The sequence below is a fragment of the Dermacentor variabilis genome, chromosome 5 (genome assembly GCF_050947875.1).
Source record: "Dermacentor variabilis isolate Ectoservices chromosome 5, ASM5094787v1, whole genome shotgun sequence".
NCBI lineage: Eukaryota > Metazoa > Arthropoda > Arachnida > Ixodida > Ixodidae > Dermacentor > Dermacentor variabilis.
In genome coordinates, this window is record NC_134572.1 from 79165539 (window position 1) to 79180548 (window position 15010).

The 15010-nt window shown below is 45.9% G+C and overlaps 2 protein-coding genes across 4 annotated transcripts in view; one reads left to right on the forward strand and one right to left on the reverse strand.

Moving 5' to 3' along the window:
- Positions 1-15010, reverse strand: part of LOC142582853 (uncharacterized) — a 365477-nt gene that overhangs the window by 3748 nt on the left and 346719 nt on the right. The gene's annotated exons all lie outside the window — the stretch shown is intronic.
- LOC142582851 (uncharacterized) overlaps positions 4893-15010 on the forward strand; it is a 71028-nt gene continuing 60910 nt past the window's right edge. The window contains exons 1-2 of one of the 3 annotated variants that reach the window (XM_075692931.1): positions 4898-5522; positions 9639-9689. In XM_075692931.1, coding sequence (XP_075549046.1) covers positions 5084-5522; positions 9639-9689 — 490 coding nt within the window. In that variant the 5' untranslated portion in view covers positions 4898-5083. Of the gene's footprint in view, positions 5523-9638; positions 9690-15010 lie in introns of all 3 variants that reach the window. The other 2 variants (XM_075692933.1, XM_075692932.1) reach the window with 2 other exon arrangements.

Below are 15010 nucleotides of genomic sequence, written 5' to 3' on the forward strand. Positions count from 1 at the left end.
CTGGACGCTGTATGAGCAGGAAAATGTTAAACTTCATATTCAGAAAAAAAAGGAAAGAAAGATAAACCCTAACTGGCATGGATGCGCGAAACAATATAGGTTCACACTCATATTCTAGAATGTCGCTCCACTGAACAACCACCGCAACTCAAGAAAGTTGATGGCAGCGCCACGCTTCAACAGAAATGGTCACTGCGTTTCATTGGCACACCACGGCAACTCTTGAGAAGCGCAGTGCCTTCTACAGTCGAAGGGCCAAGCCGTGCCCATCTCGATGGACTGTAAGGCAAGCTTCGAGTCGAGCATCGTTTCAGAACACGGAGGTCAAGGACATTCTGAATGCTGTGACCTTTTATCGAGCAGCGCACGTCTGGGCCTTCACACATCCTTCAGTCACATTGGACTTCTCAGAATCGCTTTTGCCGCCGTTACTGTCGTAACCGCTATCGATTTACCGCCAGCATGGAGAAAGGAAAGCGTAGGAGAGGCCTCGGCCAGCACCGTCATGTTGGGGAAACGTGGCGGATGCCACGTGATGTTATTCTCAAAGGAGCCCTGGGACTGGTACCCCAAACGTCAACGTTGGCAAGTCAACCGCGTTCCTGAAGCTGTCACTGCTGCAGTCGGCCTCTGAAAAGTAAGACAAAATTTTTCGGCCCGCGTCCTTCTCGCGCCACATTCTGTTGGAAAGACTAGCTGATTCTGGAGCGTGGTGTGTAAGCTTAAAAGTTGTAAAGAGTCTCTGAGTGTGAGTGTCAGCCAGCAACAGAGACATTCAAGCAATCCCGGCGCAGGTTTTCGTCGTCTTCTTCAACGTGCCACGGAGAAACACGTAAGCGCGTCTGCTTCCCTAAAACTGTTACTGAAGTTTCGGAGCTTTGTTCTGACGCGCGTCAGCAGCGCACGCATCCGGCGGTTCGTATAAATGCAAGTTCAAAGCTCACGCCTATTTGATCCGGCGAGCTGATTCGAGGCGCAAAGGTAGATGGCACACCAACGTGGCTGCAGTTCCGGCTTCAGAAACGTGACGTCAGGGCCTCTACTATTTTGTTTCTTTCCTCCATGATTGCCAGATAAACCGGCGACTTGTGTAGGTGCTTGTATTTTACTGCGACAACAGTCAAGAGCTCGAAACTAAGCTTGCTTTGTACCGCCGTCCGGCTATCCGTCCATCGCGCTAAGCCGAAGGCGACCGTGGTCCTTCACCAGGCCGCCTCCTCGTCCTGAACATCGCTATAGCTTTAGGGCAAAGGAAACCCTGTCCACAACCGCCACCCCAAAAACTCTAACTCGAGTTCGCTGCAGCAATGTGATTTCGGGAGCCGGGCGAGATTAGGCACTGCGCTTGCGCTCATACACAACGCTTGGAAATTACTGCTGCGTGTCGCACTCCACAAAGACTCTGGAAGCGGTGGCTTCTGTGCATGCCTTTCGGAGGTTACAACATGCAATACAGTGGCGGAGGAGAAGGAGATCGAGTTCGTCGAAATGGTTCTTGAAAAGATGTCGATGTGTTGGCCCACAATTCTTCGTCGACATACTCGCGACAACAGCGTCAATGGTATACGGGACCAACGATGACCAGCCTCGAACTGTCACATATAGATGATGGACCAAGAATCAGGCGCTTTGTCGACAACAAACTCGAGAGCGTTCGTGGGGTCACTGTTAACAATGATGACGCAACGACAACGTCACATAGTTTATTTACTCGCAAGATTCACACGATTCAAAGCCGTCAAATACGCGATATAGCAGCACTGCAAATGCGCAATGAGCACTTTTTTTCGCTCTGATCCCGCAGGTAGCACTGCGGCATTTCGCTCGTAACATCAGTTACGGAAGTTTTGACTCCAGAGTTGGATAAGCCTCAGCCGGGGCATTCAAACCGACCCATCGATCTTGAAAAGCGAGAATCCCGTAACGCAGCGACTGCCTTCATCGCCGGTGAAGATTGATCTACACAAAAAAAACTGAAGTTGAAGAATTATGTAATGAAACATTATATATGTAAGTCAGCTCAACTGCCAGGCTGACCTTACGGCAGGCAGGTGGGTGTTTGGATGTTTTACCACTGAATTATAAAAGCAGGAAATAAAACTGTTTTACACGACTTCTTCAAACTTGATACACTGACCACAAGGGAACCTAACCATGACTACGCACAAAAGAAACTAAACCTCACATGTAGCACGGAATTGCATGAATGAAATATTTTAAAACAAACAATGAAAAGGTTGCACCGCTGTAGGCAAAAAATTACCGCAGGCCTTTGACCCAACAGAGGCGAACAGAAGGTTCCATAAAGCTACAAAACTGTAGTCTACTGTAGTCTACTTAGTAGCGGGGAGTGTGGAAGTGCTAAAGTTTCAGCGCACACTTCAGTTTCTACAACGTACATTACTGCAGCTTATGGAAAGGATATTGTGTACATTATTAAGAAAATAAATAATAATTTATTTATCTAAACAACACTTTTCCTTGCCTAATATTACGGAGTTTGTAAGTATATAGAATAGTTTACTTCAAATATATATTGTTGTACTTTGAAATTCAAACTTTAAGTGAATACATTATTCTTCTACTGCACTCGCCCCCAGAAACTAATCAACCAACTAGGTACAAGCGGTAGCTGGTAATTAAGAAAAGCAAAATAGATTTCATGTTGAAGTTATCGTCGCATTGGAATGCGCACAAGGATCCCAAGTTGCGAACGCCATTTTTTCGTAAGGATTACTATTTATTTATTTTTGTGGTCTTTTCCGGCAATAAAGGTCTTTCGCAAGACAGAAATTTCAGCTCGGTCTCTTCCTGTTCATGTGACAGAATTGCTCGTATTGCTCGACTTCCAAAGCGTCTCCAATGAAAATTGCTGCGTTTAAAATATATCGTATATTGTGACCCACGGTCACAAAAGCACGGATTGGAACCTCACTATTTTATATATGAACATAAAATGGTGCACTTCGTGCAAACTGAAAAGGCATGTTTACAACATCTATAACCGGTTATTAGGCTCACTTCAAGGAAATGTAATATCAATATTTGTAGCGGAGCTATGGTAACTGTAAAATAAAGTTCCAATTTATAAGCATCGGGATTTGCTAATTTTTGTAAGGTATTCGAACGCCAAAATCATAGTTATACGAACATCACTATCACTATCATTCCATTTATTTTACTTAAGGTAACAAATTTCATCAGTTACGCGTGTAACATATTGAAGCATTTCTGAGTTCTACATGCGTTTGAACCTGAAAACTCAGTTTTTGTTTAGCCTAATACTTCACTGTGTGATCAGCAGCCTGCTATATATGACAGAGCAACTTTTGTGGGACAGCTACTTATGTCATTTTACATAAAAGTAACTTGACTAGGCAAAGGTAAAATTAATGCGGACCGGGCTGTACTTAAGGATTCAAACCTAACGTATCGCCGAACACTACACCTGATAGACAAAATATACCACATTTGCCACATACATATCACCGCTGCACCTCAAGAGGAAACAAAACAGTTCATAAAATGTGCGTATATTTCAGGTGGGAGAGATGTACCATACGAGTATTACTCCGCAAGCAGTTGCAACGGACCGCGCACCCGTGTCACTTATGAGTTGCTGTTGTATTTCGCATGCACTGCGCCGAGTACAATAAACGCAAATTGCTAGCGATGCAAACGCATTAAAAGGCTTTACATGGTGACCAGTTGCTTAGTCAGGGTGTGAAACACCGGGCACGTACGTGTATATACGTAAATATGTACCGTAAATTATGTACGTATACTATAAGTCGGCGTCTTCGAGCAAGTTCCCCGATGGCTACGAGGAAGTGAAGACAGTCACTATAAATCATTAACAGTTAAAAATAGAAATTGGTTTGTTATTTGTTTGTTTGTTTGTTTGTTTGTTTATTTGTATAGGATGGAAAAGTGTTAGCGGTATGAACTAAATCTGGTCACGTGCCTAACAATGATTTTACATCCTAAAGGCGGGGAATACTGAAGCGACATACGCATTTAGATGTACGCAAACATACAAGAGCACAAGTTATTTGCGCATAGTAAATGAAGCTGTGATTAGGCTCACTAGACAAGTCACAATGTATGAGCTTTAGCAAAAATCAATCAATTATGACCGTTGGAAGCTCACAACATAATTCCTTCTCTTAGTGAATCTCGACAAAGACAGCACTATCATCAGCGCTTTCAATTTTTCTTTTATTTGTTCTGCCGTTTTACGAGTATCCACCAAGGCAGGCAGTTATAGCACACACTGACGCAGTCATGCTGTGCATCGTTTTCAAAGCAAGACCTGAAACCCTGCGTGATTCAGCGAGTCTGCGCGCCCGCAGGTAGCATATACAAATAAATGAGACAAGTTTATTGTTGCAGGAGGCCACGACTGGTTAAGTGAGCGTGAGCACCCCTAAACCATGATGTTAATACGCAACGGGAGCGAAAACCGATTTCGCAAACGGCTCGATGGTGCAGCACTCGCCCTTGTTCACAAACTCTTCCCGATATTATGTCGCGGAGGTGCAAAAGTGAGCGCGGAAATCTGATCAATGATTCGTTAGCGTGTTTTGGCGGGAGCCGCGACACACAGCCACATCGCAGACGCCGCCGGGAGCAATGTTCTTTCCGTCTGGAGCCTCCTTTCAACGCACCGCCAGGCCGGACGAGTCAAGGCGAAGCGCGCGCGCGTGGAGAAGGGCCAGTGAAAACAAAATAGTCAGGCGCCGGCGCCTATAAGCGCGGCGGTTCCCCCCTCGTCCGTCAGGTCGCGCCAGGGGCGAACTCGTCACGTGGCTTTACCTCGTCGTTTACGTTTGTGAAGTTGAGTCAAGTCAGGCGAGGAGGAGAGACGGTGGCAGAGAGACGAGTTTTCTTCGCGCGATTTGTACTTTATCCGCCGCGCGTCGCCCCGGTCGCCTGGCGCGGCGGTGTCGGGGATCCCCCTAACCAAGCTAGCGCGAGACGGGCCGATGCTCGGCGCGGCTGCCGCGACCACAGAGAGATCGGAGTCGCTGGCGTTCCCCGTTCACCGGGCACCAGGGAATTCCCCGGGCGGCCTGCTAGGGAAATGATCCTCATGGAGTCTCGGACGCCCGCCGACGGTCCCGGGAAGGTCCCCAGCAAGCTGCCGGGCGCCTCCTCCGGTGCCGCCTCGGCGACGACGACCTCTGCCATCACGACCAAGACAACTACTTCGGGGACGACGACGACCCGGAGTCCCCAGTGCGCCCGGTGCCGGAACCACAACCGAAAAGTGGCCGTGCGTGGCCACAAGCGCTACTGCCCGTACCGCATCTGTGTCTGCCCAAAGTGCAGGCTTATCGCCGAGCGCCAGGTGGTCATGGCGCAGCAGGTCGCGCTGCGCCGGGCCCAGGTCCAAGATGAGGCGAGCGGCCGAGCAGTGTTCGAGGAGGTGGACCCCAAGAGCCTGCTCGACCAGCCGCCCCCAACGGACGTGGTCAAACCGCCGGCCCTGGTCAGCACGGCGAACTCGTTCGCCGCCAACGGTGGGTGTCTCTGCTTATGCCTCGCGCGCGCCAGCTCTCTGGGCGCCGCCAAAAGGGTTAACCATCCGCGACCAGCACCGTTTCCGACAACGGCGAGAGAAAGAAAGAGGGGGCGAGGAAGTTGCATTCCTCCGGAGCTTTCGTCCGCTGAGCTGCACCCCCGGAGACGCATCTGCGGAACTACGTGCGCGCTCTGTGATCTTAGGCGTCTTGAGACATTTTTCGCTTCCGTTACAGCAATGGCGGCGGGCAGGCCTGTTGCGCAAGATTCGTGCCGTGCAGCAACAGCACACCTACATTGTTCGCGCACTGCAACACCGCGCGCACTCTTTCCGGTTTTAGGGTTCCGCGCTTACCGAAACCGATTTGAATATAACTGGCAGTACTCGCTTCTTGCACAGTAAAGCAACGATCTTGAGTCTCCTGGTTTGTTCTCGGGATCGACAGAGAGAATGGATGAAAGCACGGGGAAAAAAAGAAAGAAGTGCCCCGGCTGTGGCTCGCAGGGGAATACACACGTGGCAGTATCTGGGGCGACCAATCGCCGCCGTTGCCATCCTGCCGGCGCCATGTCTCCGGGTGTGACGTCTTGAACTGACGTATCTGCATACCGAGCGAGGCAAGCAAATACGTTCTGGTTGGCGGAAGCGGTCCTTCGTACGCGGACGCGCGGGTTTGCATGCAATGTCGACCGCGCATACCTGAGAGCGGCGCCGCCACAGAGGACGATCCGCTCGGGAAGATCCCCATTAGATGCAACGATAAATTTGTGGCAGGAAGGCGCGAGATGCAGAGAGGAGGGCGTGAGTAAAAGAGATCTCCTTGAACACGGCCCCGCCTCACAGTGTGGCCAGTGGGCATGCCCGAAGGTCTTCCGCCATCTTTTTTCTTTGTTCTCTTCTGCTCTAGACCCTCGTCCCTTCCCTCCCCCCCCCCACTCTCTCGGTCTCTCTCTCTCTCTCTGGCTGCCGTGCGTCCCGGTCGTGATTGCTCGAGTCGAGGCACGCTAAGACCTTGAAAGCTGGCTTCATTCAGACTGCTCCTTCTACAGGGCGCGACGTTCCGACTTCTTTCTTGTGCCACTGACCATACTCGTTAGTCAATGTGACATTCGACAGATTCCGCACAGCATTTGGTAATTTTCAATGCTTTGGTGCAAGCGGTTTCAAGTGAAGCGAGCGGATCCTGAAGTCTGGTTTCCCAGTCTGGCCAGACTTCGGAGTTCTTCGCTTGCGGTTGTCTTTATCCTAAAGCGATTCAGGACAGTATTTTGTAACTATCGATTTCATTTTTTCTTTTTTCGTCGCGCCGACTGGCCGATCCCTACGATGATGGCGGTGCGGAAGCGTCTGAGACGGTGGTTAAATGTGAAAAGAAGGGAAAATGAAACGTATTCAAGCAAAATATTGTCCTGGATCAGTCTTTCGTTTGTTTTTCATTATTATTGCTGGCTTTGCTTCATAGATTTTAAGTGCAAAATGACCTTGCGCTATGTAGCACGTTACGATTGTATCACATTCGTTCGCTGCATTGTGTAGTGCAAAATCAACGCATGCGTGTAGTGCGCTGATGTTTTCCGAATGACTGTGCCCCCATGTACTGCATTTGTTCGCTTTCCCATGTTGCAACTTACATAGATGTGGACTCCATAGACGCTGACCATGCTTTGCTCAATGAAATTGCAGCATTCTTTAACAATACTGCAGTTTCACTTACGCATTGCGTTGCGATAAACTGCACATGACGGGCTCGGTATCAGATTGCTGTTCGAAAGACAAATTTGACCATGTGTAATCGCAAGTCAGCTGATTAGGTTAAGTTGTGCAAACGCCTTAGTTTTGCATACTAAGCACTTCAGTAATTGCTAACATCTTCGAATGATGTTTTTAGTGCTCGCTTTCGGAGCTTTTGGATGTTCCCTTTTGTGTTGATCTTTCATGTTAACTATGGCTGTATGATGGTTCAGCTGTGTATTCTACAGAAAAATATCTCGAATCATCTTCGAACGATCTGACTATATTTGGACGATTTGCCATGAAACGGTTGGTATGTGTCCTACGTGTCCGCCGATGGCAAACATTCGTAACATTGACAGGAGAAACCGGTTTCTAAATTTCAATACACTCATTGCTGATTTATTCAACCACGGTGCTTTTCATCGGCTTCAGTTTTCACTCAAAGACCAGAATGGTTGCGTTCTGAGGAGCTCTTTCGTATGAAGGAGCTTTACCTTTTCAAATCGTTATACTTGTTCACAGGTGTTGTTCAGTGCTTCTTGTCAGCAGACTTTCTCCGAATCATATTAGCACAACCCTAAAATCTGTATCGAATGGAGTCAGCGCCCATGTGGATCGCAGTTGTGTTACTTCCTGGATCAAAAGTATTGGTTAACCGCTTGCAGTGAAGGATAAGAGCGTTCTACACAATTGTTTGACTGTATGACATAAAGTATAAGCTATAAATAAATCATTTTATTTCACCAACACGTTTTGTTGAAATTTTTGTCAGGCTGTGCTCCAACAGTGGATTTTCAAGTGTAACCGAGAAGGGTTCTTTACGTAACGAGAACAGCGATGGTATAAAAATAAAAACATACATTTAAGAAATTCGTTGGCTGACTTGTTTGTTCGCAACTGCTTGTCGAAAGGTTAGAACAAAAGTTTCGTAGTAAACTTTGTCAGCTGTTTGCCACCCCTCTTAAGTACATTCAAGCATTACGTTCCAATTTTAATATGTTCAAGTAGTCTGCCATGTTAAGAGGTATGTGAACACATTAATTGTAGATATTAGACTTGCAGTTGTCCTTAGTTTCTGATTCGGTGACTCTGCACTGTTGCGTAATATAAGCCATGCTCATTGCGTTCTATTTGTCTTCTGTATTCTTGTGTTATTAAATGTTAAAAAACTAACTTGGATTAACTTGATTACAGCATGAACTTGCAGTGACAAATATTTTACAAAAGCATCGAATGCACAATCGCGTCCACAGCATGCAATTGTGTGCAGATGTTTTTTTTTGTTATTTCTTGTTCGTGTTCCTACTTCGTGTATGCTTCGTGTTCAGGTACGTCTTCGAAACTAAGCAGGTGTTGTTACCGGTCTCTCTTTCTCTTTTTTCTTTTTATTCATATATTCTTATATGGTCGTTGTCCATGTTATACGCATCTGCGTCTGCTCATCCCCGGCCAGGCGTGGTTTCATTAAAACCTACACTTGTTGCCGGTCTCTACTAAAGAAGTTATCTTAGCATTTAAAATTATTCTTTTTTGCTTGTTTCTGGGCAACACTTCACCAACACCAAGAGGGTAGTTAAAATCATCCGTCCTAATTAGTAGAAGATATGTGACAGAAAAGAAAAAGAAATAAGAAAGAAAAGAAAGAGTCGTGGAGTCGGCGACTAGGAAAAGCGTGAGGGCAAAGGGGGTGGGCGTAATGCCCATATCTGTTGGTAGCTCCTTCGCGACTCGCCTTTTCGTGTGCTTCTCGGCTAGGCTTTATTAGACTGCTTTATTTCTATCAGCGAGTTTTATATATACAGTTGTGTTTTTCACATCGCGTTATTCCTGTCACTAGGTAATACAAACCGGATTCACGTCGTTCATCATTACCAAGTAATGCCTCGGCTCAGGCGACGCGTAAGCAGCCAGGTGGCAAGGTAAATTAGGACCGGTAGTGTTGGTGAGGGGAGGGGAGGTGTTGGTCGTGAATTTTATTACCCATGTTTTTTTCTGGTTTAGCGTTTGCTGCCTGCCTGCGGTCGGCAACGAGAGCGTGGTAATGACATCGGCTAAATTTCTTTAACTTCTGCGTCAGTAATGACACAAACTATTTATTCAGTTTCATGCTCCGGCGCGTTTCCAAATTGCAGCGGCTAAGTTACTATTAATTAGTCCGCACGCTCCAGCGGACGACCCGGCGTCCATGGGGCAAAAGAGGCGATTTCTTCGATTCTCAGGTGTTACTTTTCTGAACATATAATTTTCTTACGATGTAATATGAGTGTAGAGTTGAAGTAGTTAGCCATAACACACACACACACGCACACGCACACACGCACGCACGCACCATCGTTCATTTCAAAGAAGAAACGTAAAAGAAGTACAACGCCTGTTTCAGACTACGCTGGCCGCCACCACCCCCGCGGCCCCGATGTGCTCACAACAGCAGGTGAGCCCTGATGTCGAAGTGCACGCTCTCACTTTGGCTACGTCTTGATTGTTGCCTGCAGCATGCGTGAAGCAGCAACACTGCTGTGGTGTTAGATGGTGTTAGAGATGTGACATTTCGCGTAGCACTGGTTGACCTCAAAAAAAAAAAAATTGTTAAAACGCAGAAACGCTTGTCTGAGATAACGCTTGGACTGATTTTAATGAAATGTGTGGTATTTGAAAGATAAAGGTATATTCTAGTGACTGTTGTTCGCGGTATTTCGATTTAGGGCCTGAATATTGTTAGAATTTTCAAAACTTTGAGACTTCGAAAAAAATAGAATGACGACGTTTACAAATTAATAGCTCTGCATCAAGATCAGATATCGCAGTTCTGTAAACAGCATTCATTAGAGCATTCAAAGCGGACAAATTCACTATGTCAATCTATATATTACATGACCTTGTTACGTTGTGCACAATGTAACAAGGCTGTAACAAGGCTGTATTTCCATATTACTAATTTTCTTTAGATTCATCTGTAACATGTCAATTTTGTTTCCTTTAGATGTACTATTAGGCGCAATTCACATAATTGTGATATCGTTTTTCATTGGTGAGTTACAGTTGTAAACTTGATAGTTTCGTTTTCTGAAAAATTGCGATCTTTGTCAATTTTTGATAAAAATGTATGCCCCACTTCGAAAATTCGAAACCGACAGTCACTAAATTTTAAGATTTTCTTTTAAATGCAACAAACCTCGGCAAATTTGGTGCAGTAGTTGACGAGGAGCACGAATTCTTCTTTTACATGTCTTTAGATAGGAGCACCCGATGCTTCCACCACTCTTGTTACGCCCACGAAAGGCGTTTATTGACAAGCCAGGTAGAGTTAGACGGGACGGCCTTGATCAGCTGAGTGCCTGTCGAGATTCAGCTCGCCAGCCCCACGTCATCTTCCTCGTTCACCTCTCCTGGATGCCCCCCATACTACGCACGTAAGAGTGTCACAATACACACACACACACACACACACACACACACACACACACACACACACACACACACACACACACACACACACACACACACACACACACATATATATATATATATATCACATCAAATGCTAAAGTTATGCGATGTGCCGAGTTCCTTGTCTGTACAGCAGCCAAGTATGTATGGGCGAGACATGTAACTTTTGAAAGAAAACTGATGCATCATTGCCATCATGTTAAAGAAAAATTAAATTCATCGACAAGTACTGGCACTGAACAATCTGAATCATCTGGCCATGACATTGACGGGGAGAGAGTGCCGCGTCAATGGCACTGACCGTAATGGGATGGCACGCATTCATCTGAAATTAGTGCGCGACCGAACGACCGCGCAGGTGCTACACCGCCGCGAGGGCATCCAGCTCCCGCCCCCCCCCTCCCCCCGTTTACGAGTGGCGTCTGCATTACCTTTCGTAGACTTCTATTTCAACTTTTGGTCGCTGTCACTGCGAAGAAGGCTGAAAGTTATTTGGTAATTAGGTTCTGTTAACCTTCTAGTTTGATTACGTGGATGGTGTCCGTGTTTTCCTGTTTTGTTTCAATCTACTAGCGGCACGATCAATTCCGACCAGGCGAAGGTTTTGTCAAGACTTAAAATTCATCCAGCGCTCGGCACATGGGTCTCTCTCTCTCTCTCTCTCTCTCTCTCTCTCTCTCTCTCTCTCTCTCTCTCTCTCTCTCTCTCTCTTATCTCCTTTTTAATGCGGCCGCGCGACTGGGAAACGAACCAGCGGCCACGTACTCAGCGTTCAAGCAATAGTTTCGTGTCCAGTGACGCTTGCACACTACCTTGTTTATTGCCAAGCTTCTCAAATCTCTATAGCATTTTTCTCGCAGCGCGCAGAAATTGGTATGTCAGAAAAAAATTGTTTTGGGCGTGTACACTAGAGGACCTATACATTGGCTGCGGAGTTCAGACGTTTTCGTCTCCGCGCTAGCGACGAAAAATGTGTTCTGTGCTTTGACGAAATGTTACATCGGAACCTGCAGTTGTGCAACAAGTATACTGGATATATTTTTGAAGCTCCGAGGACGAATCTACAAGACCAAACGACCGAGTGTGGTCGTCAATTCCTGATGATTCGGCCTTAAGCGTCGGTTTAAAGAGTTACAGGAGGAAATACCGTTCTTCTTTTTCTCTTTTTTTCCTTTTTTTTTAATGAGGCAGCCACACTTGTTTTCTCGTTATACAACAAGAGTAGACAGACAAAAGGCAAAGTTGGCCCTGGTCCGTCTACAGTGTTTTTCAGTTCTCAGTTGCATAATTTTCAGCGAGCAGAGTAATGAATAAGCAAACCTAACCTAAACGCACCCTTCCTCAAGTACAAGCTTATTTAAGCTTGCAAGCAATGCAACCACCCACAGAGCGGACGCATGGCGTGTTGTCGCCAATGTTAACATTTTTTGAAGATAGAGACCTTTGCCACGCCAATAAAATTCCCACATTAATGAAAGAGCAGACGGATACCGGTGTCCACAGCGTCGCCGAGAGAGATCGTGTTCGCTTCAGCTGCAGTGGAAGTATGCTAAAATCAGTGTCAATGAATCAATCAATCAATCAATCAATCAATCAATCAATCAATCAATCAACCAATCAAAGGGTACTGTTGTATCATTAGGAAAAATGTATAGATGTTTGGGCTGATAGCCGAAACGTATTGTGAGGATTCAAATACGATTACTAGCAATACTGTAGAGACAGATGCTAGGAATAAATATAAACATTTGCTAGAAGTCAATACATGACGTTACTATACAAACAGTTTTGTAATAGTTTTGTACAAGACGACCTGCTCTCACAAATAAGCAGCCCGAAAATCACGTCACTTCCTGCTCCGTGCAAATGAAGCAAGCCAGGTAAGTCGCATACTGTTGCTGTTGATCTACTGCGTATTTCTCAATTAGTAAACACGCTAACACGCGGTCAAAAGAAACGCAATTATCTAGTACGTGATTTGTGGTTATCTGCTGTTGTGGCACTTCTCGCGCGGACGTCGTTGTTTCGTCGTGCCCGTTGTGAAACTCGCTTCTTAACGGCATTATTCAAAATTTCTATTTTGGATTTTGTTTTTCAAACACGGCAAACACATCTGCGTCTATACAAGGTTATGCACGGTTGTGAAGGTATAAGAGGAATTCAGCTAAAACCAAACTTCGTACAATATACGAGCATAGCGTAACGTCTGAATTGAAGACAGGGAGACAAGACAGCTACCGCTGCATTCAGCAAAAGAAAAAAAAAAGCTTTTGACAAGCCTATTGCAAGGTGCGTCTGGCATGTTGTTGCCGCTCTTAAATGACAATTTTGCGTATTGTGAAATACCAGCCACTTGCATAGACGGATGCGGTTTGACTAGGAACATCTCATCTTTGCTTAACAAAACACTCCTTCTGTCAACGACGGTATTCATTCGGCCGACGATGACAGTTGTATTTCGGTACTTTTCTACTCAAAGTCATCAAGCGGAAATGCGTTCCACAGTCTATTCTTAAACAAAGGCTCTGTTCTTATAAAACTGTCATAAATGAGAAAGGAACGTAGTTGTGCTTTGATATCTGATTATGCCAACGAAAGAAGAAGGCACTAAATATATTTTTCCGTTACCTTCATTCCAGCGTTTCTTTGTCATCGACTGTAATAGAAACCATTGTTTCTCGTATTCGCTAGACAGAATGCGTGCTGCTTCTATATATACCGCCAATTTTACAAGAAACTAAACGGCGCTTTCTTCCTCAGCACCCCAACGTTAGAAATATTTTTCTTCATCGTAAAAAGAATAATTGCAGCATTATTACTTTTTAGGCAGCAAAGTGCAATACCGAAAAAAAGTCTCACTGCAGTTTCTTGTTGTTTTTTTCTGATGTGCTGGCCACGCAAATATAGATAACAAGAAGACAAGCTCATGTGGGCGCTGACTGGCTCCTGCTAAACTGTACAATGAAGCTCAGGACATCGCATAAAACGAGCACCTAGCATGCACGGAAATAGGGAGGGAGACAGAGAGAGCAAAGCACAGTGCGTTCGGTAATAAGAACTAATCTAAGCCAGAGGCTACCAAACTGCAGGTTTTCATAAATGTGCTCGGCCTGCTGGGTGCATACGAAGCTTTCATCGTGGTGAAGAATGTACCAAACGTAGTATATCCTGCAACCGCGGCTCTGCTGTTCATGAATTGCTTGCCATTCAACAACATTTAGTGCCAAGTCGCACGACGTGAAGCTTATTTAATGTAGCCTGATGTACAAAATAATTTCAGTCTGCAGTGAATACGTGCATTACGCTGATTGTCTTTTCATGAAAACAGTAAAACATACGGTTGCCGTGCCTCTGGGGCAAGCATCCATAGAGGTCTGTCGCACGCGGCGAGCTCTGTTGTATACAACGCAAAGTGATTAGCCGCAAATAGTAGGGCGGTTAGTAGTAAGGAGGTTCTGCATCGCGAAGTCCTTGTCAAAGCGTCGTTTTGCCGATAAAGGAGGCAGATTCATTAGTGATGCATCTGTGGATTCGCGTTACCCTATGCTCAGGTTTGTGAGCGCGACGATGTTTAAGTGTCCAAAGGGGAATCTATCAGGGAAAGAGATATAAAAAGTTGTATTTTCTTGCTTTATCTTTCTTTTTGCATCTGTTACTCACGAGTGTGTGCATTGAACAACTGGCAAAATTGTTGGAAGCGACACACCACAGTGTCTGCCCTGGGACTAACCATGATCGATTATGAGCTTGCTGGCTAATACGACAGCACGTGTGGTTGTACTCAGGCAGCTGCACGTTCGTGGTACAGGCCTGAAGCTGGTTAACTGGCTTGTAATGGGTGCGGATGTGCTAGGAGAAACTCTTCTGGGCTTAGCATTTAGCAAGCGGAAGTGGCTGGACACGACCCTTTTAATTTGATTTAATTACAACCCGAGCGCTACTGTGTCGGTCTTCAGGACCGATAAGTAAGCCTCCTTAATGTCCTGAGCTTTCGATGTTAACGTGTACGGGCCACTCGAAAGGCAGCTTCTCAAGCGCGATTAAAAACAGCACCAAGCTGGAACTCGGAGAAAAGGAATACTCTGGGCTGCGGATCATTCTCGCCATCATGGGGAAGCACCACCCGCCCTTTGCGCACTGTGAAAGATCTTGTGGCGTTTCTTAAGTCTACTACTGGCCATGACGAAGCTTTGTAAGTAGCTTCAGTGTGCATGTGCGTGTCTGTGGCTGCATATGCTGTTGATGTACTTATTCGATCACTCTGTATGAAAAACTGTAGTCGCTATCAGTTGTCTTCCTCGTGCC